The sequence below is a fragment of the Anomaloglossus baeobatrachus genome, chromosome 3 (genome assembly GCF_048569485.1).
Source record: "Anomaloglossus baeobatrachus isolate aAnoBae1 chromosome 3, aAnoBae1.hap1, whole genome shotgun sequence".
In the NCBI taxonomy this organism is placed as follows: Eukaryota; Metazoa; Chordata; class Amphibia; order Anura; family Aromobatidae; genus Anomaloglossus; species Anomaloglossus baeobatrachus.
In genome coordinates this window covers 172441300-172467741 of record NC_134355.1, presented here as the reverse complement: position 1 = coordinate 172467741, position 26442 = coordinate 172441300, and the positions used below count along the sequence as shown (strand labels likewise).

Here is a 26442-nt window from a genome sequence, read left to right as displayed (position 1 = left end):
GCCCGTCCGAGCATCAGTATAATGGAAGTCAATGGGGAACTCAAGCATTTTTTGCAGAAAATCTTTCAGAAATGCTCGAGTTCCCCATTGAATTTCATTATACTATGAACACAAGTTGAGCCTGTCTAAGTGCTCATTACTGCGCACTCAAACCGGTAACGCTAGATAATCATTAGTGAAAACTATTGCATTATACTATTAGATTCAAGGGGGGAAAAAAAAAAAAAAAAACAAAAAAAAAAAAAAAACCACTAGACATTTTTCCTTAACCTTGTTTGACCAAAAAAAAAAAAAAAATAAAAAAAATAAATGTGCTTGTGCATGAGTATTGTGCTTATTCATGATACCAATTCATGCTCGTGTGGCACTACCCAGAATGGGGTAGATGGTTAAAAAGGCATGTAACAGAAGGAACCACAGACAAGAGTCATTTAAGCTTTGGCATGTGAAATATGGATAGATACTGAACTACTAAACATTTAGAAAATGCATACTGACAGATCACATCTCCAAGTTAAAGAGCAGACAGACATTGGAAAGGAATGTGTATACTGATCCGGCCACACACCAGATCTATACACAGCTTTAGATGCAGTCTGGCAGCTTCATTCTTACACCCTACACTAAAATTGGATTTCAGAAAGACTGACCTCAGATTACAAGGAAACAGAATGCAGTGGAAGACCTGATCTTGAGCCACTAACACTAAAATACAAGTGGAAATTGCCTAACGCACACACATACCATTAGTATAAACCATTCCCACACCTTGGCACAACTTACACACCTAATGCCAGGTAAACAGATGCCTTCAGCAAAAGTTTTAGGCCAAGAGTGTTGATGTGGTGAAGTAGGCGGAAAAAGGGCTCTTTCTATATGAACCGTTATTCACATGTATTTTAGGTTTAGTAGTAGTCTAGGAATCAACTGGTCCCAGTATAATAACAAAAAAAACAAAACAAAATCTGTTTACATCTATTGGAGATTTTGCACATACATAATTATCTTATGTAATGATGGAAACACAAGTTCAGTCACAAGAACCATTGCGTTGTAGCTACAATGTGTTTTGCACTTTGGTGTAAACAGGGCTGGGAAAAGATCGGACACGTGAATAAGCTGTCATTTTCAGCAATCCATCCTTCGGAAACATGGACACTGCCAAGGTCATCCAATCCAAAATGACAATTCCTTCCCAAGAACAAAGAAAATACAAGGGTAACAATCCTTAAAATTGCCTTATGATAACATAACTGGAAGAACAGAGATACTAGTATCAGCATCTTACATTGCATCATTTTTCATTTGATTTCACACTGCAAAGTCACATTTCCATTATACAAGTAAGGCAGCGATAGTATCCAAAGCCTCCTTTTCGGCAAGATCCACAGGTCTTTGGAGATGGTCTTGTAGTATCAGTAGATAAGGAAGTTTGATTATTTTCCTATGTACACAAAATATAAAATTTGTATTTTTCAAGAAAAAAAAATCTGCAGAAAAATTAATCCATCGTAGAAACAAGTCACTTCTGATCTCAACCAGTCTGATCCAAGATTTGAGTCTACCCCCCACAAAAAGGGGCGATCCTGAAGGCTTATGAGCATTCGGAAGACGTCTAAAGCCGTGAAGACGATATGGATTGCATAGTATGTGAACATGTGCCAAGTGCTGGAATCCTTCATTTGTGAATTCATTCTTCCTTCCAAGCTGGAAAGCTGCCGTCACTGCATTCTCCATATCAGACGTATGATATAATGTAGCACACGCAGAATGTATACCTGGCCGATAACCACATCTGCATGTCGATTGTTGTGACCCTGTAATGACAATTTAGAAGATTAGTAGTGCTCCAGTTAAGAAGTTTAGATAACCTTTTTATCGATCACCAATAACTGGTAAATGGTGACTAGCTTAAAAAGTTTTCCAGAAGTCTGCCTAATCTAAAACAGTGGATCTCTCACAAGAGGTGAACGGTCACTCCATTCATGGTGCCTGAGGCCCCTTTCACATTGCGCTTTTACTTACGATCAGTGGTCCCGTCGGGGCATGAGTCCGAACTGCCCCTCCTTAACCCCGCAAAGCGTGTTACAGACGCATGCGCCAACAGGGCCATTTACTATAATGGAGCAGACTCAGTTGGCGTGTGCTCTCTCTTGCACATGTATGTTTTATGCAGGTGGACACCCGAACATAGTCAACTCTGTAGGATAATAGCATTTTTCCACATGACAGATTCCCTTTAAAAGCATTCACTGAGTTTCCACACCAAAACCACCACAAGATTATACAGATCTAAAAAAGCTCCTAAGGGTACGTACCCACGATGTGTTACTTGAGTTGTTTTGACGCTGCACATTTTAGCTGCGTCCAAAACACTGCAGTTTCTAGTACAAAAAGTGGGATGGATATACATCTCATGTCCACTGTGCCTCTTTTACGCTGTGTAAACTGATCTGCGGTGCGTAGTTTTAAAAACAAAACAGCTATTTAAAAGGCTGACACACCAAAGAAAACACACACACACACACACACACACACACACTAAAAAGGTGCAGAGATGCTGGAGAAATTCTGCAGCGTCAAACAACTTCTCCTGATCGTGAGGACGTAGCCTTAAAGATCTCACTGGATGAAGAACTTGGCAGTTTTCGCCATATCTTGGGATGCATTTTCCCCCTTTCAGCAGCAATTAAAGCAACAGGATTTTTATTTTTTTGAGCAGGAACAGCTGCACTGGAAGCCGCACAGCACCCATCACAGCCTGTGCCAGGGACTGTACAATTCAAGCCATTATTTTCCAGTTCACAAAATAAAAATCCCTAAAGCGAATCCCAATACCTTGCCCAGTCTATTTTGGCAGGTTGGAAAGGTGGCTCTCTCCTGAAAGTTTCTAATTCTGGATGAGGAAAATGCTCAATAGGATTACAGTCTTCCTTTCTGGAGACAGACACAGCATGTCTTACACCTCTGCCAAGCGACTTGGAGATTTCCCAGTGACAATTTCATTTTTCTACAGATTTTATGTAAACTTTTTTTCTCCCCATGAACAGGTGAATCAAAGTCACCTATTGGTATAAGGGCAGAATAAAAACTATCCAGAACTACATGCCAGCTGCAACCCTGCCTACAACCACATTCACATAACTGTGGAGGAGCGTTTGACACTGGACTTCCATGGCACTTGATCCCCTCTCTTTTAGTCATCTTCCCCATAAGCCTCCACTTAGAGAGCGGACCCATATTTCCACACCAGCCTTTCAGTATCTTCCCTACCCCCCACTACAACTCTACTATGAAAACCATACATACGACTAAAGTTACACAGAAATAAGGAACTCCACGCTTAACAACAAGATACACAAACTACATTATGTAAATAAACAGCTTTCTACATATAGGTCACAGGGTTTCTTCACTGTGCACTGGTGTGTGCCCATAATAAGGCTCTACTCAGTTGTATGATCTCATTTTTGATACTAAATATTCTCACCTATGGCAGAAACACATCTTTTTCAAAACCTAATGGTGCAAGTCATCAACTAATCCACCTACTTACCCCTGGATGGTACAACGCATTGAAATCATCTCCAATACGGCGAAGCTCATGTGCAATCACGATTTCTGGCCGCATTTCTCCAAGGTCATTAATATTCCTGGCAGCTGACAAACAGAATAATAATGCTTTAATTTATCTGTAAAAGCATGAATGTATATGTATTATACAAGCTTTAGGAGGGAAACTACTTTATAGACAACTTTAAAAAAATAAAATAAAAATAGTACAAACTCTAAAGCCACAGATGGAATAAATGGTTAAAGTGTAAACAGAAAATAAAATAAGGCAAAGCCTACAATCTCCGCACTTAACCCTTCTTGACCAAACCACATTAGTCAAATCTAACATCACGTGGCAATAATTCTGGAAGGTTTCAGCGTATCCCAATGCTTGAGATTGTATATGACATTACACGTTACTGCTAAATTTAGATAGACAAATATTTATTTTCAAACTTAATATTTTATACCTTTAATCCAGATTATAGCCAATATCATCCTGCTTCTACCTTAAATCTGCTCCATTTGTCATGTCATTTTATTTTGTTAAGATAGTAAAAAGTTTAAAAAAAAAAAAATTATATATATATATATATATATATATATATATATATATATATATATATATTATATATATATATATATATATATATATATATATATATATATATATATATATATAAATTTTTTTTTTTTTAAACTTTTTACTATCTTAAAATAAAATGACATGACAAATGGAGCAGATTTAAGGTAGAAGCAGGATGATATTGGCTATAATCTGGATTAAAGGTATATCTATATCTATAAGCACCAATTTTTGAAGCAAATTTACAAAACTTATTTTTGGGGACCTATTTTGTTTTGAAATGACTTTGGTGGGGACCAATATATTATAGAACCCCTAAACGTGAAACCACTTTAAAAATGGCACCCCTACACATTTAAAACTGCGGTCCGTAATTTATTAACCCTTCAAGAGCTTCTCAGGATTACAAAGCGGAATGACAGGAATAAAAACTATGGACCGCCAGACTACTAGAACGGTTACCTGGCCGTGGATTGCCATGACAACCATCAGGACCTCAAAACAAAAATATCAAGGTGTCGATTGAGTTAAAGAGTTACCCAACTAGATGGAAGTGTTAATTTTTGACAGCAGCATCTAAAACGATCTAACTGTCACGGTCAGTGCCAGCAGTAATGGTGGCGGATGCAGCAGGGTGTCGGCTGTGGGGTACAGCTGACAGCGCCTACATTCTCACCTGTAGACGGATGGTATTCACTTATAATCAGCTCAGTAAAAAGGTGTATTGGTGCTCACTAACTGGTTAAATAGGTTTCCCATATAAATATTGTCAAGTATAAATAGTAATGAGAAGGAAGAATGTTATTTTACAAGTGGTAGAACATACTCCGCTTCTATGAAGCAAATTCAAAAGCCAATTGACCCAATTCAAGCTTTTACGTCAGTATTCTGGAGTAAAAAGCTTTGAAGACTCAATTTTGGCATAGATCAAGGCTCTGCTAACATTTTCTGACTTCTGATGGAGCTGTGAAATTGTGCGGGTCTGAGGCGAGGAGACAAGACGCTCGGCAGCGTTCTTTGTGCCACAACTCTTACTCATCAGGGACTGCAGTAGGATTTTGTGGCAAGGCTGGTCTGCTGCTGGTCCGATGCTCCTGATAGAATCTCCTGATTCAGGAAGATGCCTGACTACAGCACATCCCAACTACACCGGCGAGAACAGTGGCCTTGTTGTATCGGTCCCAATGTTTATACTTCCTAAAACATGTTTGACAAGCAACTCCACCCAAACTGCATAGTCTGTGTAGAAGGGACACATACAGTATAGTAGGAATATATCACTTTTCAATATCAGTATTACAAAAGATAAAATTGCGTGCTACTAAAACATTCATACCAAAAAAAAAATAAATAAAAGTAACTCCTCTAGATGTAAGTGATAAAGCAGACAGCTAGAAGAGAAGAAATCATGAAAATTGTGTTTTGATATGGATGTAAATATCAGGAGTGAGTAAAACCCAAACGTGTCTGGCTCCAAGCCTTCCTTCTGTTCCAGCTGGACCAAGGGTCACAGAGACATGGCTGGAATAGTTTGATATGTTGTAGGACCTCAGCTGACCAGTCTGAGGTCACCTAAGGATGCAGAGTCATGTGCCTCTATGGCAGACAGAAAATTCATTCAGCTAAGCTCTTGTGACACATGGTGAAAATCTGACAGTTCAGATGTAGGGAAAGTAACCACAACTTAATGGTACGCTCAAATCGCCATACGTTCAACTCCACACTCACGTTGGAAGGAAAATTTGGTGACAACATGCATGAAATGTATCACATCAAGCCCAATCCATGACACTAGAATAACCAGCCATCTAGTAGAGCAGTCAATCATTAAAAGTAGTGGTTATGTTGTCAATGGTAAAAAAAAAAAAAAAAAAAAAAAAAAAAGGAGGCTTCTGAGTGGTCCTACAGCAATTATACAGGGATTAAAGCAATTGCTGCACAGAAAATGCACTTTTACGGTCTACTTTTTTTTGCCTAAATAGTGCCACAAACTAAACTGAAGAACTATGTTGATGGACAGAACAAATCACTCTGCCAGGATATTGCTGGTGAGATTGCTCATGCTGCCCCGAGTGATGGAGTGCCACGTTAACTCCCAGCATTTTACAGTAACTCATCTAGCTTTCATACCGTGGCCACATTTCACTTTAGAGGAAGACCTGTATAACAGCGGCTTTACCCACTGTAGGTGAATGTGTCACTAGACAAATCTCAAAAGGAGCAGCTGAATTAGACACCACTGCACCAAAGGGGCCATTGTAAAAGTGCACACTGAATGTTACAAGGGAGACCACAAACAGGAACCTCCTGCTCACTATTCTCTCCCTCTAAAGAGACTAACGGAGACGTGTGTCATTACAGACTCCAAACCGTGTCTAATGGCTCTTATAGTTACCATTACTCAGCTCCTGACAGTTATAATAAGATCACACTACAGCCTATCACCATAAACTTCTCTATGCGCTTATGTAAGGAAATCTAGGAGAGGGCAATACTGTCCTCCCATCAGGCAGAGGCTGCACATGTACGAGGGTCTGCGAAGTCTTTTGCTTTACCCAAAAAGAAACGAGATAGGATGATGAAACTTTACATTTATTCCACATACTCTCCACTGATGACAACACACTTCTTACATCAGTATTCCAAGTTCTGTAAGCCTAGCAAAAAGAAGAAATTTGTTGTGCCTCAAACCAGGCATCCGTAGCAGCCATGGCATCAAAATTGTGTAACATTTGGTACCCTTGAGGTGTTTCCTCAGGTTTAAAAACCGATGATAGTCAGAGGGATCTAGATCTGGTGAATAAGGTAGGTGGTCAACCAGCCTGAAGCCCAGCTCTGCCAGTTTTGTTGTGGTCGCTTCTGCAGTGTGAGCTGAGGCGTTGTCTTGCAGTAACAAGATTCCTTTGGACAGCTTGCCGCGCCTTTTGGCCTTCAGAGCCGACTTCAATTAGTCCAAAAGTTCAATGTAATACCTTGCTTGATGGTGGAACCCTTTTGAAGGTAGTCCACTAGCCGCATGCCCTCCTTATCCCAGAACACAGACACCATCACCTTAGTGGCTGATTTTTGCACCCAGAACTTCTTTGGATGAGGAGAACCACTGTGCCTCCACTCTTGACTGCTCCTTATTTTCAGGGTCATACAAATAAATCCAGGTCTCATCCATAGTGACCAGTCAATCCAGGAAGTTCTTATTAGTTCAGAAATCCGTTCACGGGAAATCCCCATGATGTCTGCTATTACTTTAGCTGAAATTCGTTGATTCTCCAGTATGAGGTTGTGCACAGCATCGACAATCTCTGGAATAACAACCACTCTCGGCCGTCCAGGACGTTCCTCATCATTGGTGCTGAAGTGGCCCGTTATAAATTTGGCAACCCAGTTCTTAACTGTGAAATATGAAGGTAGTTGATCCCCCAATGTCTGCAACATATCACCATGAATATCCTTGGCGGACTACCCTTGCAGAAACAAGAATTTTATCACGCCTCTGCTCTCAGTTGCTGTGAATATCGCATTAGACTGTACCATTTTGTTTTCCTGCGTGCGTATAACACTGTTGCCATAAGCAACAAACACAACATTTTTTGAAAACCTATATTACATCACATGAAAGTCTTGTGTCCAACATTCGTTACCATAGAAAGAAAAAAAAAAATCACAAAGCCAAAGACTTATCAGCAGCCCCTCATAACAGATAGAAAGTGACAAAACGCAATATGGCATGTGATCAGTGGTGGAGGAAGACCCAGAGGACACTATACAGAAAGTCAGTACGATAAGAAAATGGGATGCGGTGATGGAAAATTCTTGAGATGAGAGGGGTTTTTAAACAGTAATGTTGTGCACTAGGCATTTATCATTGAATATATGCCACAATTTACAGGAAACTACATGTGGGAAAAAAATGTATACGCACTTCAGGAAATGCAGTGTGGTAAGAGGTTCAACATTTGCAGTCAACATGACAGGGATTTCTGTGGATTCACTGCAATCTGATCTCAGCTTTAGGCCTCATTCACAAGTCTGTGTGGCGCACACAGTTATAGTCTGTGTTCACTTCTGTTTTTTTCAAGTCCAGTGTATCTGTCCAAAACATATGGAGACATGTGCGTTTGTTTGTTTTTTTTCCAGTAACATGGACAGAAAGAACATACAAGTCTACGGGTCTTTGAAACACACACACACAGCACATGGATGCCATCAGTATGCTGTATATAGCAGACGTTGCAAAGGGTCAGAGATTTATAATTTATTTCTTTAGCCATCTGTGGGGGAAAAAAAAAAAAAAGGGATTTCGATCATGACAATACCACTCCTTTCTTGTGCACGACCATACCAAGGCCATAGAAAAAGCAACAGCTAGTTGTTTTCCGATCCCTATCAGCTGGGGTACCACTTGATACAGGACAGGCCATACATGACCTCTGCAGAACAGCCAAGTGCATAGTTAGCAGGGAAATTCAAGTAGATCCGAGTACATTTCCCTGGCATCAGTGCACAACAGGAGCTGTAAAGGTTTTCTTTTCTTGCTGCACGTGTGCGTGACAAGCCCGGGCAGACGGATTCAGGGACCTCGCTCAGAAACAGCTGCTGGAAAAGGAACACCACATGTAATAAATCTTCTTGATTAGCTGCCAGCAGCTGTAAACCAGCCCAATGCCCCTCCTTAGTAACAAACTAAGGTTCAGCTCAGATTTTGGTGGCAACTTACACAGCAAGCCATTAATGAACGCAATGAGACATTAATATTATTCTTGAGCTTTAAAGTGAACCCTTCAGGTCCCTTGTGCACCAAGAACCACAAGTAGTTCTGGGTCCATATCTAGAATCCCTGCTTAACAGTCCCAGCATATAGTAGCACAAACAGAACTTTAGAAAAAGTATTTCTGAATATGTTGATGAGATGCTTATTAGGCCTGTGACTAGTCACAGAGGCGTCGTCAGTTCCCTGGCTAGTCCCACTTAGCATGTTATAACGTCTGTGCCATGACGCAGAGGCGTGATAACATGCTAAGTGGGCCGACTAAGGCTACTGTCACACAGTTTTTTGCCATCAGGCACAATCCGGTAGAAAAACTGATGCGACGGATCAGTTTTTTCCATCCGTTTCTTCCATTTTTCGACAGATCCGTTGTGACACTGAGCATGCTGAGTTTAAGAAAAACGCAGTCGTTGGATTCAGTCATATGACGGATGACGCCGGATCAGACACCCATAGGCTTCCATTATACAACATGCCGGACGGCGCCGGATTCGGCGTGGTCTGGTTATTTACCGTAGTCAAAAACCGTTCCATGCTGCGTCCTTTCTGGCAGCCGTATGAAGAAATTTCACCGGTGGAAGCCGCATGCAACACAAAGCCATGCGGCACAATTCGGCACTAATACAAGTCAATGGAGAAAAAAAAAAACAAAAAAAAAAACGGATTCGGCGCATGATCAGTTTTATCCGCATTTCGCCAGATTGTGCCTGACAGCAAAAACTGGATGTGTGAAAGCAGCCTAAGGGAACCAACACCCCATGCGACTAGTCACAGCCCTAATAAGCATCTCAAACTGTAGAAATACTTTTCTAAAGATCTGTGTTTGTCTGTTTTATATGAAGGTACTATTAGGCAGGGGTTATAGATATGGACCCAGGACTGCTAGAAATTCTAGGAGCAGGGGAGACCTGACAGGTTCCCTTTAAGTACCCAAGAAGGGATGAACATAAGTGAGGAAGTATTTAAAGAAATCAGAGAAAACAAGAAATGGACTGTCTTTTATAAAGCAAGCGCCATCCATACTCTTTGGATTCTTTTATTCCCATTTTTTTATGTAAATGGTACTTATGATAGTAAGGTTACTCTGTACAAAGTTATATTGCTTTTTTGGGTGTTGGCTTTCCAGTCTTCAAAAAAAAAAATCTGAAACATGCTGTACAGTGAAAGGATAAGGTAAAGGATAAGGTAAAGTGGCAGCTGAGGTCCGTGCAGACCAGGAGACAGCAGAAACGCGCCATGTAGTAAAGAATTATACACAAACTAAAGTCTGCTACTTTTTGACAATACAAACTACCACTTTTTCCCTAAATTAAGGGTGTTAAACTAAATATAGTAAAAACATTGTGCTGCATTGATCACGCTTACTAACCAACAGACCGGCTACTGTATTCCCCGGGGAGATGGCAAGAAAGCGCCATATTCAACTAATGACTACTTGGCCCTCAAATACACTTTGGTCATCATCACAAAGTCATTAGACTCCAAGACTACATGCCAGGGAAATCATCTGCCTTAAAGACTGCACTCTCACTTGTGCCAAGCCCCAAAATCAGAGCTTTGCTTAAAGGGTTTTTCCCATTCCCATTGCATAAAATTATGCCGTATCATTAGGACATGCCATCACTTAATCATTGGTAGGGGTACACACTTTGGTGCTGCCCCCAATCCCAAGAAAGCAGAGCCCCCAGTGCAGAATCATTCCTCTGCAGTGTGGTGCTCCCAGTCTCCCCAACAGAGCGTATGAACTGCAGCACAGCTCTATTCACTGGGAGATGGGAATCCCTTCAATATCGACAATTAAAAGCATTAAAAGGGGTATGTAAGTTTATAAGTGATCCCCTAGGGAAAGCTTCCCGATTGCTGGGGGTTCGACCGCAGGGGCCTTCATCAAACCCTGGATCTTTGAAGAGCCGTGTAGCTAATAATGCACTCTGCACCTCTAATCACGCTTAATGGAAGTGTGGAGATTGCAGAGCGCAGCGCTCAGCTGACCTTCAGCGCTGGTACAACAATGAATGGAGCAGCACAGCACATGATCGACATGCGATCCATCCAGCCACGGCTCTTCAAAGACCTGGTGTTCGGGATCAGAGGGGCCCACAGCAGCCAGACCCCCAGTGATCCTTTGGATAGGATATAAACTTCACTTAGCACATCTTTAATGCTTTAGTGTGCACGGTTTCACCTCATTCCCTCAAACACAAGCCATATGGTTACATGGCAAGATTTTCAATCCATACAGCGCCCCATAGTATAAACATTGGCTATCAGAAGCGAAGCATGAAGGAAAAAAAAAAAAAAAAAAAAAAAAAAAAAAAAAGAGGAGGGGGAGGAAAAAAAAAAGATTGGGGGGGGGGGGGGGGAGTAAAGAAAAAAAAAAAGTTAAGCTGATCCATTTTCATGCATTTTTTGGAGAAGTGTGCAGAGAGAAACACCTGGATTATCAGATACTGGCAGGTTTTCAACATTGTGCAGTGATTTAGGGTGCTGAAGAGTTACCGCTTGTGTGCAGTGTATGACCCGTGTGCGATGCTCCTGCAGAAGCCACTATCAGCAGGGCACATGTAAGGATTATACAAGTCAGGCTGGTTTTCACACTTATGAGTAGAAAAATGAGTAATCACTGACAGTCACTTTTTCTCAACAGATTTTATTATGTGGCAGCACAGGGACATCATAAATATGCTGATCAGTAAGATTTTAATGTATTTACCCTAACAAGCAAACAGAATAACAGCCATTTGTTGCTTCAGAATCTATTTGAAACACCAAAACTGCTTACACTGAACACGTTTTCTGAAAATAAGCATCTCTATAATCAAGGGACCAGAGTGTCTTTGTCAAGATGTGCGCATTGTACGGCCACATAGCCCAGTAAGTGTCAGCAAACGCGACAAAGTTGGATGATCCCAGACTATAGTTTACAACTGTAGACAGTGACTGAAATATAGCAACACTCAGCCATCCCTGCAGTCCTATGCGCAGGTGTGTAATTGCTTCATAGATTTTAGTCTATTTCATTTAATCTTAAAAGGGAAATGTCATCAGATTCTCGCCACAAATGTTCACCCAGCATTGTGGTATGCTGTATATATGCCCCCAATCCACAAGAGCGCTTTTATTATACCCGCAGATGGGGCGGTCCAGTCTGATGAGAGTATTTCATCTTGAGCCGTCGCCTGTGCTCTTCTTGTGATCGCCATCCTCATTCACTGCTTTGTGTGATGCACACTACGTCATCCACAGGGTCTTCTCTTTAGCCTCCCGAAGACAGAACAAGGTACTGTAGGGCGCACACGCTCGCTTTACATACGGGTTACCAGCACTCTGTCCTTTCCCTACAAATAAGCACTACAATACTTTGCCCTTGGCAGGACAGAGTTGCACTTGTGCACGAGCACAATGGACGACACTGTGTGGACAACGTAGGAGCCCTCATTAAAAAAAAAAAAAATGCAAGATCAAGACCAGAGATGCCCATTGGGCCGTCCCATCAGTGTATGATAAAAATCTCTTTTTGTGTGTATTGCAGAGAGGATAGAGAGATTATATAGGTAGGTATACACAGCATACCAGAATGCTATAACAGTGGTGAAACATGCTGGACGTACTTTATACGGCAAAAGCCCGGAGACAGTATCCCTTTAAGAGAGAAGATCAGCCAAATCAATCACAGTATATAAAAGTACACAGATCTTACTTACCCATGACGGACAGATAGTGGTTAAATGCCTGACACGGGGGGCTTGGTGTTTGAGTGGCTTTATCGCAGTACACAGGAGCAGGACTCACTTCAAACGAAAAATATCCACTTGACGTTTTAGAGACCAGAGAGGATCCTCTTACTAACGTGCAAAGTGGGGATCTGTTGGCAAAGGAATTGGGGCTATATGGTGGTAAACTAGAACCCCAAGGAGTGCTGGCTGGACAACTCCCGCCCTCATTAGAATGGGAGCTTTGAGAATTGCCAGAAAGGGAAGTCGGAGCCCCTCTTCTGAGGGGTCTATGGGGAGTGCGTCTCTCTTCTGGCGGTATCTGTTCTCCTCCACTGCACCCCGAATTTAACAATGGTTGTTTGGCCATTTGGTCTTCTTATTTCTGTAAAATGAAATACAAAAAATAAACATTCATAATATTTCTCTGTGTTCACTGGTGACAGTTATAAGAGCAAATACAAATCAGTCAGAGATCCCATCTGCTAAATTTACAAGGGCACCAACACTGCACATCCAAGATGACATTATGCAAAAATACACAAAAGGGAAATGGTCACCTCCGAAAATACCATTTACTGGCAGATAATGAGGTAGCCTGCAGGGTAATTGCATAGAAATCATGTCTGGCAGGCTTACTGGAGCATATGCTACCACACAAATAAAATTTAAGTTTTATTCCCCCTACAACCGCTCACTTCCAGTTATTGGGCAGTGCTGGAAGCAGCTACAGGGGACTCATGACAGTATTCACACTGCACACTCATGTTCCAGCAATCTGCAGTCAATTTGTCTGGAGCCCAGAGAGCCCCGTTAAAAATATGCATGTAGAATTGAAGGTTGTTTAACCTATAAAACCTAAAAAAAAAAAAAAATAGAATCTCAAAGCTACCAAAGTATAGTTATATTTATATATATAATATATATATATAATATATAATATATATATATATATATATATATATATATATATATATATATATATATATATATATATATATATATATATATATATATATATATATATATATATATATATATATTTATTATCTCCTCGAGATCGGATTCTGCAGGTGCCAGTCCAAATGGCGAGATCTTTATTGGAGATCTTAAACACTAAGGCTATGTGCGCACTAGAGCAAAATACCCGCGGATTTACCGCGGAAATTTCTTGAGAAATGTCTGCAATCTTTGTGCAGACATTTCCCATGAAATTCTATGAGAAAAAAAAAAAGCTGTGCGCACTGGTGCGGATTTTTCTCAAGAAAGTTTCGGTGCGGAAATTTCTCGAGAAACTTTCTTGAGAAAATGAACATGTCAATTAAATCCGCAGGTATCCCGCGGATTTCTGCAGTACAGCCTGCAAAAATCCGCAGGGAACCACCCGCGGGAAAATCGCGGCAATTTCGCGGCAAATCCGCGGCAAATCCGCATGCGGTTTTGCCGCGGATTTTTTCCGGAGTTCAGCAAATCTTCACTCCCAGAAGTTTCTCGAGAAGATTTTCTCGAGAAACTTCACATCTCTAGTGCGCACATAGCCTTAGGCTGGTTTCACACTACGTTAATTTAACATCCGTCCATAACGTTTTTTTGCTGCAAAAGCGGATCCTGCTTTTACAGCAAAAAACGCATGCAAACGCATCTGTTATTTTGCAGGATCCTGTCACTGGATGTTTAGGGGCGGGGATTGGAGTCATGTGATCGGGAGTGAGGGGAACTAGACTGGGAGCCGGCTTCTGACAGCTGCAGACGCTGGTAACCAAGGTAAACATCGGGCTTGGATACCCGATATTTATCTTGGTTACGAGTGTCTGCAGCTGCTAGGAGCCGGCTGCCTGCACACGTTACCAACATAAACATCGGGTAACTAAGAGAAGTGGTTACCCGATATTTACCTTGGTTACGAGTGTCCGCAGCTCTCAGGTGGGAGAGAGAGGAAGGGGAGGAAGGGGGAAAGACAGAGAGAGAGGGTGAGGGAGGAGGAGAGAGAGACAGATCACGCGAGACTGGTTCTGGGCATGCTCAGTACTTTCTGGGCATGCTCAGTACAAAAGCAGGATCCTGTCTATCAGCACGCCAGCGTTCACCTGCGTTTGCGTGCTGTTTAGTCAGGATCCGGTGACATGCAGTATTTTGACGCAGCTCAAAAACGCTACAAGTAGAGTTTTTGAAAGATGTTAAAAAAACTGCAAGTCGCTGGATCCTCACTATTAGGGCTAAGCCACACGGCGAGAAAATCGGTGCGAGTGGAGTGCGATAAAACATCGCATTCCACTCGGACCAATTCTAGCCTGTGTGTCAGCACACATGGGCGATTATTTTCTCAGCCCTAATCGGACTGAGAAAACAATCGCAGCATGCTGCGATTGTAATCCGAGACTCTTTCTCTCGCACCCATTCAAGTGAATGGGGCGAGAGAAAAATCGCACTGCACTCGCAGTACACCGGTGTACCGCCAGTGCAATGCGAGAATGGCTATAGCTGACTACGCAGGAGAGAGGGAGAGAAATCCCTCCCTCCCCTCCTGAGTGCCGGCCCGCCCCCCGCAGCTGAGGTCTGCTCGCACGAACGGACCTCAGTTGCAAGGACACACGCATGACACTCGGCTCTGCTGTACTGCCAGCACGAGCCGAGTCTCATGCAAGTAGATCGCAGTAGTGCCCGTGTGGCCCCAGCCTAACGCACGCAAACGCAGGTGAACGCATGTTAACGCGAGTCCATTGCAAATGCATCGAAATGAAAACGCATTTGCACTGGATCCGCTTTTCCGCTAAAAAAACGTTCATGACGCATGTTAAATAAACGTAGTGTGAAACCAGCCTTAAACACAAGGGTCTGCTGTACATGTTAAAACTCTGTGCATTTCTGGATGGATGTGCAAAAATCATTTTCACACGTGTCTACTAAATAAAGGTCACATACTTATTGGAAACGTCCTCACACAATGACATACGTATGGACATACAGTACGTTACTACACATCTTAGCCTATATACAACACTAATGAGATATAGGCCATGCAGAAGCTAAACATCAGGGCTACTACATAAAAAGCTTCCTTTCTAGTCCTTTTCCTAGTTTACTGGTGGCTTCCAAAGTATATATTAATTGCCATAAACACAAGAGCTTTATACATAGCGCTGTGAGCAGCCGTCAGGGATTTCACCTTTAGGTTAGCGGTGGACAGAATGACAGACCTGAAACACTAACTGCGCTATATAAAACACATTTTTTAGTCATCGGAAAGCCACTGAAAGTGCAGTATTAATGTGATCCTGCCACAAGTGAGAGTCCTGGGCCGATTATCACAGGCCCCGATCAGCACTGGGCACAATACCAGGACTCCAGTCCAATATCAGCTCTTACAGGACGCACTCTCCAAACATCCAGCCCTCAACACAACATATCACCAGTGGTCTCCCTGAATCAAAGAAAGGCCAGCAAGAAAAACACTGCATAACACTATTGGGAGGGGGGGGGGGGGGGTATATGATATCTGTGTAACACTGCTATATCACTCTGGTAACCTGTACATATAACAAGGCTATCCCTGTGTAAAACTACCATATACCACTATGGTATGTGTAGATCCATCATGTATATCCCTGTATAATACTGTCATATACCATTATGTTAATGACGGTAGATGAAGTGACATGACGACAGCATTACCAACAAAACGTCACAACCCATCTATTCATGGATTTTATACAGATCATTCAGGGGGGACATAACTCAGGAAATCCCTTTTCCCAGATGTACATGCCTATGCCTACTAGTATATGGACACAGAGTGTAATATGCCAAACAATACGATGACAGAAGCAGGGGAAGTGATCAACACGTAGTAGTCTAGAGTAAGAGTTCCACTAACTGGCGCCTGTAACTTTAAGATCATTAGTAGTCAGATTCCCCAGGCTGCACAGCAGAGATCTCTGCAGGCCCGGCCTATTGTTCTCCCAAGGAAAGTGCTGAGCGCAGCAAGTCTGCAGAGTCTGGCACAGAACAGAGCTCGTAGTAAGTGCGTCACAATGGGCTTGTATTATGGTGGACGAGCTCACTTCTCCGTTCTCTGAGGGGTGGACAGATTTCACTTTTTTTTTTTTTTTAACTTAACTCCAAACACAAAGCTCTCTTGTATCAACATCTTTGAAAGACTGACATGTGCAGTCCATGTACACCGACGACCACCACACGTGTACCAACCACCACACATACTCGGCTTGTGCACACCACCGCCATATACCAGTCACCATCACCCATATACCCAGCGTACACTGGCCACCACAGAACCCTGTATACTGGTCACCATTACCACCACCCATATACTCGATGTGTACCAACTAACGCCTGTATAGTATGCACGGAGTATACCCCCCACCCACCGCAACCACCTGTATGCCCAGCATATACCCACCACTTTTTTAACCATTAGGAATTAAAGATGTTTTTTTAATCTCTAACAATTCTGTCTGCATGGACGTTTTGTGCCGGAGCACCTCCTTACTTTGATGGTTCTACAGCCTCCCTTGTTCTACTGAGCACCGTCCAGGAGCTTTCATCCAGCTGAATTTTCAACAAACTGGTGAGCTGAAAACCCTTTTTTTTTCTCTAATATACCCGCCGCCACCTGTATGCCCGGCATATACCCGCCGCCACCTGTATGCCCGGCATATACCCGCCGCCACCTGTATGCCCGGCATATACCCGCCGCCACCTGTATGCCCGGCATATACCCGCCGCCACCTGTATGCCCAGCATATACCAGCCGCCACCTGTATGCCCAGCATATACCCGCCACCACCTGTATGCCCAGCATATACCCGCCACCACCTGTATGCCCAGCATATACCAGCCACCACCTGTATGCCCGGCATATACCGACCACCACCTGTATGCCCGGCATATACACGCCACCACCTGTATGCCCGGCATATACACACCACCACCTGTATGCCCAGCATATACCCGCCACCACCTGTATGCCCGGCATATACCGACCACCACCTGTATGCCCGGCATATACACGCCACCACCTGTATGCCCGGCATATACACACCACCACCTGTATGCCCGGCATATACACGCCACCACCTGTATGCCCAGCATATACGCGCCGCCACCTGTATGCCCGGCATATACCCGCCGCCACCTGTATGCCCGGCATATACCCGCCGCCACCTGTATGCCCGGCATATACCCGCCGCCACCTGTATGCCCGGCATATACCCGCCGCCACCTGTATGCCCGGCATATACCCGCCGCCACCTGTATGCCCGGCATATACCCGCCGCCACCTGTATGCCCGGCATATACCCGCCGCCACCTGTATGCCCGGCATATACCCGCCGCCACCTGTATGCCCGGCATATACCAGCCACACACACCACCACCTGTATGCCCGGCATATACCCGCCGCCACCTGTATGCCCGGCATATACCCGCCGCCACCTGTATGCCCGGCATATACCCGCCGCCACCTGCATGCCCGGCATATACCCACCACCACCTGTATGCCCGGCATATACCCACCACCACCTGTATGCCCGGCATATACCCACCACCACCTGTATGCCCGGCATATACCCACCACCACCACCTGTATGCCCGGCATATACCCACCACCACCACCTGTATGCCCGGCATATACCCACCACCACCACCTGTATGCCCGGCATATACCCACCACCACCACCTGTATGCCCGGCATATACCCACCACCACCACCTGTATGCCCGGCATATACCCACCACCACCTGTATGCCCGGCATATACACACCACCACGTCCAATCCATGTATACACAGCCATCCATATCTCCTGCTGATCTACATGGTCCTGATGCTATAGCCACATGAGGAGTGTACACATCAGACCGGGGCCGCCGCTCCCCACAGCCGGCACTGGCCGCTATCCCGGGCCGCCGCTCCCCACAGCCGGCACTGGCCGCTATCCCGGGCTGCCGCTCCCCACAGCCGGCACTGGCCGCTATCCCGGGCCGCCGCTCCCCACAGCCGGCACTGGCCGCTATCCCGGGCCGCCGCTCCCCACAGCCGGCACTGGCCGCTATCCCGGGCCGCCGCTCTCCACAGCCGGCACTGGCCGCTATCCCGGGCCGCCGCTCCCCACAGCCGGCACTGGCCGCTATCCCGGGCCGCCGCTCTCCACAGCCGGCACTGGCCGCTATCCCGGGCCGCCGCTCCCCACAGCCGGCACTGGCCGCTATCCCGGGCCGCCGCTCCCCACAGCCGGCACTGGCCGCTATCCCGGGCCGCCGCTCCCCACAGCCGGCACTGGCCGCTATCCCGGGCTGCAGGTCCCCACAGCCGGCACTGGCCGCTATCCCGGGCCGCCGCTCCCCACAGCCGGCACTGGCCGCTATCCCGGGCCGCCGCTCCCCACAGCCGGCACTGGCCGCTATCCCGGGCCGCCGCTCCCCACAGCCGGCACTGGCCGCTATCCCGGGCCGCCGCTCCCCACAGCCGGCACTGGCCGCTATCCCGGGCCGCCGCTCTCCACAGCCGGCACTGGCCGCTATCCCGGGCCGCCGCTCCCCACAGCCGGCACTGGCCGCTATCCCGGGCCGCCGCTCCCCACAGCCGGCACTGGCCGCTATCCCGGGCCGCCGCTCCCCACAGCCGGCACTGGCCGCTATCCCGGGCCGCCGCTCCCCACAGCCGGCACTGGCCGCTATCCCGGGCCGCCGCTCCCCACAGCCGGCACTGGCCGCTATCCCGGGCCGCCGCTCCTCACAGCCGGCACTGGCCGCTATCCCGGGCCGCCGCTCTCCACAGCCGGCACTGGCCGCTATCCCGGGCCGCCGCTCCCCACAGCCGGCACTGGCCGCTATCCCGGGCTGCAGGTCTCCAGCGCGTTGAACACTGAGCGGCTCCTGGAGCTGCGGTTGGGGCCGGTCGGGGCCGTACAATGCCGCCGCACACCGGTCATGTCTGTGCGCTTCCTCCGCCGTCAGGTCGCGGTTATTCGCTCTGGCTCCGGTAATGTTCCTCAGGCTGCTCCCGGTGTCCTGACGCCGGGGTCACGGGGATATCCGGGGACGCTTACGCTAACTTTTGGCTCAGAGAACTATTGTGACGGCCGAACAGACAACGCCGGCTCCACTTACATTACAGCCCGGGAGTCATGGCCGCCCTCCGCACAGGAACGGTGAGCACCGGACTGCCAGGATAAGGATAGGGCACTGGCACTGTAGAGCAGGCGGACGGTGAGCACAGCAGTGAGTGCGGAGCCGCCAGGTACCCGGTCCGCTCCGAGCTTGTCTGTCACGGTAATAGTCTCTCTACAGAGCTCGCGTCTCGATAACTATTGTGACGTCAGCTGGACCCGCCCATCTTCCCCTCATTGGTCAGCATGCGTGAATGATGCGCGCACAGCCAATAGCCGACAGAGTTACGGCGGCGCTGGGAAATCCCCTCAGTGCTTGACCTGAGCCGGGCCCCGCCCTCGCACGACGCGCAGCTCTGTTTACATGTTTTGCCCCCTCCTCTGCTGTTGTCTCGGCGGGAGGCTCACGCCTGCACTCGTGCGCACCGGTCACGTGTCTTCAGGCGCCAACTCTCCTCCCAGCACCTCTTCCCTGCCGGATCTCTCCGGGTCGTAGTAACCTGGTGTGACCGGGGCAACCTCCGCTCGTTACCAGTCACAACTGTCCTGCACTCGGCGGCCACCTCAGTAACAGCAATTACAGGAAGGTCATGGCGTGTCCAGACAATACACAGCGGGATCCTGCCGGCAGTGGTGACCGGTGAGGCGGGTGGAGGGCGCCCCTAGAGGCGGCACCACACACTGCTGTGTTACTAGAAAAAGGTTTTGGTAGCGAGCCAGTTGAAAAATGATTGATTGCTCTGAGAGAAGTCTCGGGAGCTCGCTCTGTGACAGCATTTATTATATATAGCCATTAAGAGGTATCAGGACTACAAGAGCATGTATGTGCTCACTGAGCAATCACTGCTGTGTGGAATACACAGTACAGCCAGCAGTGTGTGAGGCCGCCACTAGGGGCGCTGCGGTCAGTGCATAGCCCCGTGTACACACCGCAGGATATACAGTATATACCATCAGCCACAAGGTGTAGTGAGCTGGCAGCACATGACTCTTGGCCGAGTGTTCGCCTTTCTGATTTGCCATCCCTACCTTGAGAATGACGAGACTGGAGAAGTAGTGTTAAAAGGGATCCATCATTTGTATCCACCAGCTGAATCTGCAGGCACCATGTGCGAGATCAAAACTAGCAGATATATATCTATAGGAAAATGCTCAATAAAACCTGAGATCATAGCAGAAATAAATTCCAAGGCCAGCGTGCGGACAATGCGAAGTAATACAGGAGAGGATGGGAGGCCGGGGACGGCTATAAGGCACCAGCCGTGATGCCCAGAAACCACCAGCTTCACATCACTCAATATAGGGCCATGCCCGATGGGCAACGATGCATTTTACAGTGGCCAGCCTAAGGCACACCTGTGCAATAATCATGCTGTCTAATCAGCATCTTTATATGCTACACCTGTGAGGTGCATGGATTATTTCCACAAAAGAAGTGCTCACTAATACAGCTTAAAGGGGGAACCCATCAGGTCTCATGTCTTCTGACCTACAAGCAGGGTGATGTGTAGCCTAGAAACCCTTTCCTACCCCATCCCTGTGTTGTAATATTGTGTAACAAATTTATAAAAACCATTTTATAAAACTTACGTGTTCCCTATGTAAACAGAGGGTCTAATCTCCTCTGGGAGTTGCATTGCGCCATGGGCGTTTGCATGCTTTCTGTGGTATCACTCCCCTGTGGGCGTGATACCATGGATTTACATGAGCAACGTCACAGTCAGGTCCTGGAGATCACACGCCTGCACACTTGCCATTCCCGCCTTGTTATCCAGGTGCTTGCTTGTCGGTTTCACAAGCACACTGTGCATGCTGAGAAGACTTATGCGGTTCCGACCATGTACACAGTGCGTCTAAAGCCGATAAGTTAACACCCAGATAACAAGGCTACTCGACTGAGGTGTGCGCAGGATCTCCAGAGGCTGATGGTGACGTATCTCATGTAAATCCATGGTATCATGCCCACAGGGGCGTGATATCACGGAAAGCATGAAAACGCTCAAGGGGCAAAGAGACGGCCAGGGGGCTAGACCGTCTGCTTATATACATAGGGAACACAAGTTATAAACTTTTTTTTTTATAAATTCATATTACAACACAGGGATGGGTAGGAAGGGGTTACTAGGCCACACATCACCCTGCTTGTAGGTTAGAACGCATAAGGGACCTGACAGGTTCCCTGTAAGGCCCTTTTCACATCAGTGAAAAACACGGACGTTCTTCACTGACGTGTAAAACACGCACATTCTCAGTGTTCCGTGAGTCACGGCACACGTGGATTGTCCATGTGCAATCCGTGATTGCATATGGACATTACTCACCTGCCTTCGCTCCTGCTGTCCATGGTGCTGATCTCCTCGGATCTGCAGCGTCCGCCCACCGCTCTTCAGCACCTACTTCCTGGTCGGCAGTTCCTGCTTTCATGAATATTCATGAGCCAGGCAGGAGCTGCCGAAAGCAGAGGCTGAACAGCGAATCGCAGGCAAGGTAAGTTGAAAATTTTTAATATTTAATATGTCCATGATTTTCTGGTACGTGTTTCACTGATCACACACGGATCACACCATAATGTGGTCCGTGGGTCATCAGTGATGCCAGACAAAAACTGACATGTCTCCGTGCAGAATCACGGCCACGCTGCACGGAGACATGTTCAGTGAAAAATCACTGATGTGTGAGCAGACCCATTGATTAGAATGGGTCTGCGTATGTCAGCAATTCTGGTACATATACAAAAAAAAAAAAAAAAAAAAAGTACCAGAATCACTGACGCGTGAAAGGGGCCTAAGGCTGTGTGTGCACTGCGCATTTTTTTTTTTTTTTTTTATATATAACGGAAAACAGCACTTTGCTATTTCTATATGCTCTCACACCAAGTAATAACAAAATACAAATTATATTAGTAATGCAAATTAAAAAAAAAAACAAAATAAAGAAACACTATACTTCAAAAGTGTAGGGTCACTTAGATATTTCCTTACTTGTGAAAGAAAAGCACATTTTGTTTTCAATGAAGCTAACATTAAACAGAAATACACTCTATACATTGTTAATGTGGTAAATGACTATGCTAGCTGCAAACGTCTAGTTTTGAATGCAGTATCTACATAGGTGTATAGAGGCCCATTTCCAACAACCACCACTCCAGTGTTCTAATGGTACATGGTGTTTGATAATTGTGTTAGGAGGCTAATGGATGTTTATAAATCCCTTGAAAACCCTTGTGCAAGTATGTTAGCACAGCTGAAAACAATTTTGCTGATTAGAGACGCTATAAAACTCGACTTCCTTTGAGCTAGTTGAGAATCTGGAGCATTACATTTGTTGGTTCCATTAAACTCTCAAAATGGCCAGAAAAAGAGAACTTTCATGTGAAACTCGACAGTCTATTCTTTGTCTTAGAAATAAAGGCTATTCCATGTGAGAAATTGACAAGAAACTGAAAATTTCCTACAAAAAAAAAGTGTGTAGTACTCCCTTCAGGGGGAGCACAAACAAGCTCTAACCAGAGTATAAAGAAGTGGGAGGCCGCGCTGCACAACTGAGCAACAAGACAAGTACAATAGAGTCTCTAGTTTGAGAAATCGACACCTCACAGGTCCTTAACTGGCAGCTTCATTAAATAGTACCCACAAAACGCCAGTGTCAACATATACAGTGAAGAGGCAACTCTGCGATGCTGGCCTTCAGGGCAGAGTGGCAAAGAAAAAGCCATATCTGAGACTGGCTAATAAAAGGAAAATACGTAATTACTTACCGGTAATGTGTTTTTTCTGAACCCATGACGGCACCATGAGAGAGGGGATCCGCCCTTCAAGGCCAGGAAACCTCCAGAATAAAAAGGGGCGGCACCTCTCCCCGCATCAGTTGATTACCGAGCATGACAGGACCTCCGAAACAAGGAACATCGTTAAAACATATCCCGCCACCATAACCGCCCAGTGAAGAGGAGCGAAAAAGGAAGCAAACTAGCAACCCCTAAGTGCAGGGAGGGAATGTAAGGGTGCCGTCATGGGTTCAGAAAAAACACATTACCGGTAAGTAATTACGTATTTTTCCAGCACCCATGACGGCACCACGAGAGAATTACAGAGAGGAAGACCTAGGGAGGGACAACAGTTTGCAGAACCCGTCTCCCAAAGGTGATGTCGGTGAACGACAAATCAAGGCGATAGTGATTAAAAAAGGTGGACGGAGAAGACCAGGTTGCCGCCTTACATATTTGCTCGATGGAGACCTCTGACCTCTCCGCCCAGAAAGATGCCATCGCTCGCGTGGACTGTGCCTTCAGACCAGGAGGTACGTCTTCACCCCCGGCCGTGTAAGCAACAGACATGGCATCCCTGATCCACCTGGCCAAGGTGGATTTAGAAGCCTTAAGCCCCTTCCTACAACCCTGGAAGACTACAAACAGAGACTTATCCCTCCTCCCTTCCGAGGTGACCAACAGATACCGTTGAAGACAACGCCTAACATCCAGGCAGTGCCATCCCATCTCCTCCAGAGAAGAAGGGTTGGCATAAAAAGAAGGGAGCACTATTTGTGATCTATGGAAGTGGGAATGCACCTTCGGCAAATAGGCAGGGTCAGTTCTTAAAACCACTCGGTCATCAAAAACCTGGGTATATGGAGGAGAAATGGATAAGGCCTGAAGGTCACTAACCCTACGGGCAGAAGTGAGTGCGACCAGGAGAATCGTCTTGAGGGACAGATGCTTGAGTGAGATAGAATCTAAGGGCTCAAACGGGGGCCGTGTTACAGCTGAAAGGACCAAGTTAAGGTCCCAGGACGGCAGTGGCATGTTGCCCCGAGGCCTAGACCTAGTACAGGACCTAACGAACCTAGACACCCAGGGATCTCCGGCCAGGGCATGGTTATACAAGGCGCTCAGTGCAGAGATTTGCACCTTTAGGGTACTAACCGACAGACCCAGTTCCCAACCCCTCTGGAGGAATTCTAGGACAACCGGGACAGAGGGTGGCTTAGTAGGATCCGCACCCGTAGAGGCCAGGAATTTTGCCCAAATGCGCCCATAAATACGAGTAGTGACAGGCTTTCGGCACTGCATCAAGGTGGAGATCAGACCCGGAGAAAACCCCTTGTTGCCTAACAGTGACCGCTTAAGCGCCACGCCGTCAGGTGTAACCTGTTCTGCGGGTGGAAGGCTGGACCCTGGGATAGGAGATCCGGTAGGTCCGGGAGAACCCACGGATTGGTGATGGACAGATGCATCAGCCAATAAAACCAAGGTCTCTTTGGCCAAAAGGGTGCTATGAGAATCACGGCTGCTTGATCCTCCCGTATCTTCCTGAGCACTGCAGGGAGGAGGATGATGATCGGAGGGAAGGCATATGCGCGGCGGAAGTCCCATCTGAGTAATAGGGCGTCCACCGAGTGGGGATGATCCCTCGGATCCAGGGAACAGAATCGGGGAACCTTCCTGTTGGTTCGTGTTGCAAAGAGGTCTATCTCGGGAACCCCCCACATCTCCGTTATCCTGTCGAAAACGGACTGATTTAGAGACCATTCGCCTTGGTGAAACTGGGTGCGACTGAGAAAGTCCGCCAAAATGTTCTCCTTCCCTTGGATGTGCACCGCCTACAGGGAGCCCAGATGAGCTTCCGCCCGAGACATGATCCTGCTTGTGATGGACATGAGGTGCCTGGAGCGAGTACCCCCCTGGTGGTTGAGATACGCTACGGTCGCTTGGTTGTCCGACAGAACTTTCACATGGCGACCCCGCAACAACGGCAGGAAACGACCTAACGCCTTTTCCACCGCCAGCAATTCCCTTGTATTCGAGGAACTTTGAGCTTCTCCTCCAGACCATCGTCCCTGAATGAACTGAGTGTCCAAGTGTGCACCCCAACCATAGAGACTGGCGTCGGTGGTTACCACCACGGGCTCCGGCGCCATCCAAGGCACCCCTCTGCCCAAGTGGACCGGATCTAGCCACCAATAGAGGGACTGCAATGTGCGATGGTCGAGAATGATTAGTCTGTCCAGATGGTCTCCGTGAGCGGTCTGATGCTGCAAGATATTCCACTGCAGGACCCTGGTGTGTGCCTGAGCCCATCGGACGGCTGGGATGGCCGCAGTCAGGGAGCCCGGGAGGGACATCGCACCCCGGAGAGACATGTGCTGGTGCCGCAGAGTCCGGTCTATCTGGGTCTGGAGGGCTTCCACTTTGGAAGGAGGCAACCGACGTAGTTGAGTGTTGGGAGTCCCAAGAGAGTCCCAGAAACAGCTGAACCTTGGACGGGATTAATCTGGACTTCTCCTCGTTGATCAACCATCCCAACTCCCGCAGGGAAGCCTGCACCTGCCGTAGAAGGGCCGCACAATGGCGAGCTGAGGCGCCCACAATCAAGAAGTCGTCCAGATAAGGAATCAGAAGGACCTCTCTCTCTGACGCAGATATGCCGACATTTCTGCTATTATCTTCGTAAAAATTCTCGGGGCGATGGCCAGACCGAAGGGGAGGGCTTTGTATTGAAAGTGGCAGACCCGACCGTCCATGTGGAGGGCTATTCTGAGGAAGCATTGGAAGAGAGAGTGGATTGGGACATGATAATATGCATCGCGCAAGTCTATGACAGCCATGTGACAATGGGGATACAGATATTTCACGATGGACCACACGGACTCCATCTTGAAGCTGTTTATTTGAAGGAACCGGTTGAGGGCTTTCAGGTTGAT

The 26442-nt window shown here is 46.6% G+C and overlaps 1 protein-coding gene across 2 annotated transcripts; it reads right to left on the bottom strand.

Moving 5' to 3' along the window:
• Nucleotides 1-963: 963 nt before the first annotated feature.
• BCL2L11 (BCL2 like 11) lies at nucleotides 964-19909 on the bottom strand. 2 transcript variants are annotated; one of them, XM_075338176.1, is made up of 4 exons: nucleotides 19745-19909; nucleotides 12611-13004; nucleotides 3557-3660; nucleotides 964-1817 (listed from the first exon to the last, which is right to left on the bottom strand). In XM_075338176.1, the coding sequence occupies exons 2-4, from the start codon at nucleotides 12987-12989 to the stop codon at nucleotides 1722-1724; spliced, it is 579 nt and encodes a 192-aa protein (XP_075194291.1). In that variant the 5' UTR covers nucleotides 12990-13004; nucleotides 19745-19909; the 3' UTR covers nucleotides 964-1721. The 2 variants fall into 2 exon arrangements, with proteins under 2 accessions (XP_075194291.1, XP_075194292.1); XM_075338177.1 differs by lacking the exon at nucleotides 19745-19909 and adding an exon at nucleotides 16494-16573.
• Between the last annotated feature and the right edge of the window lie 6533 nt (nucleotides 19910-26442).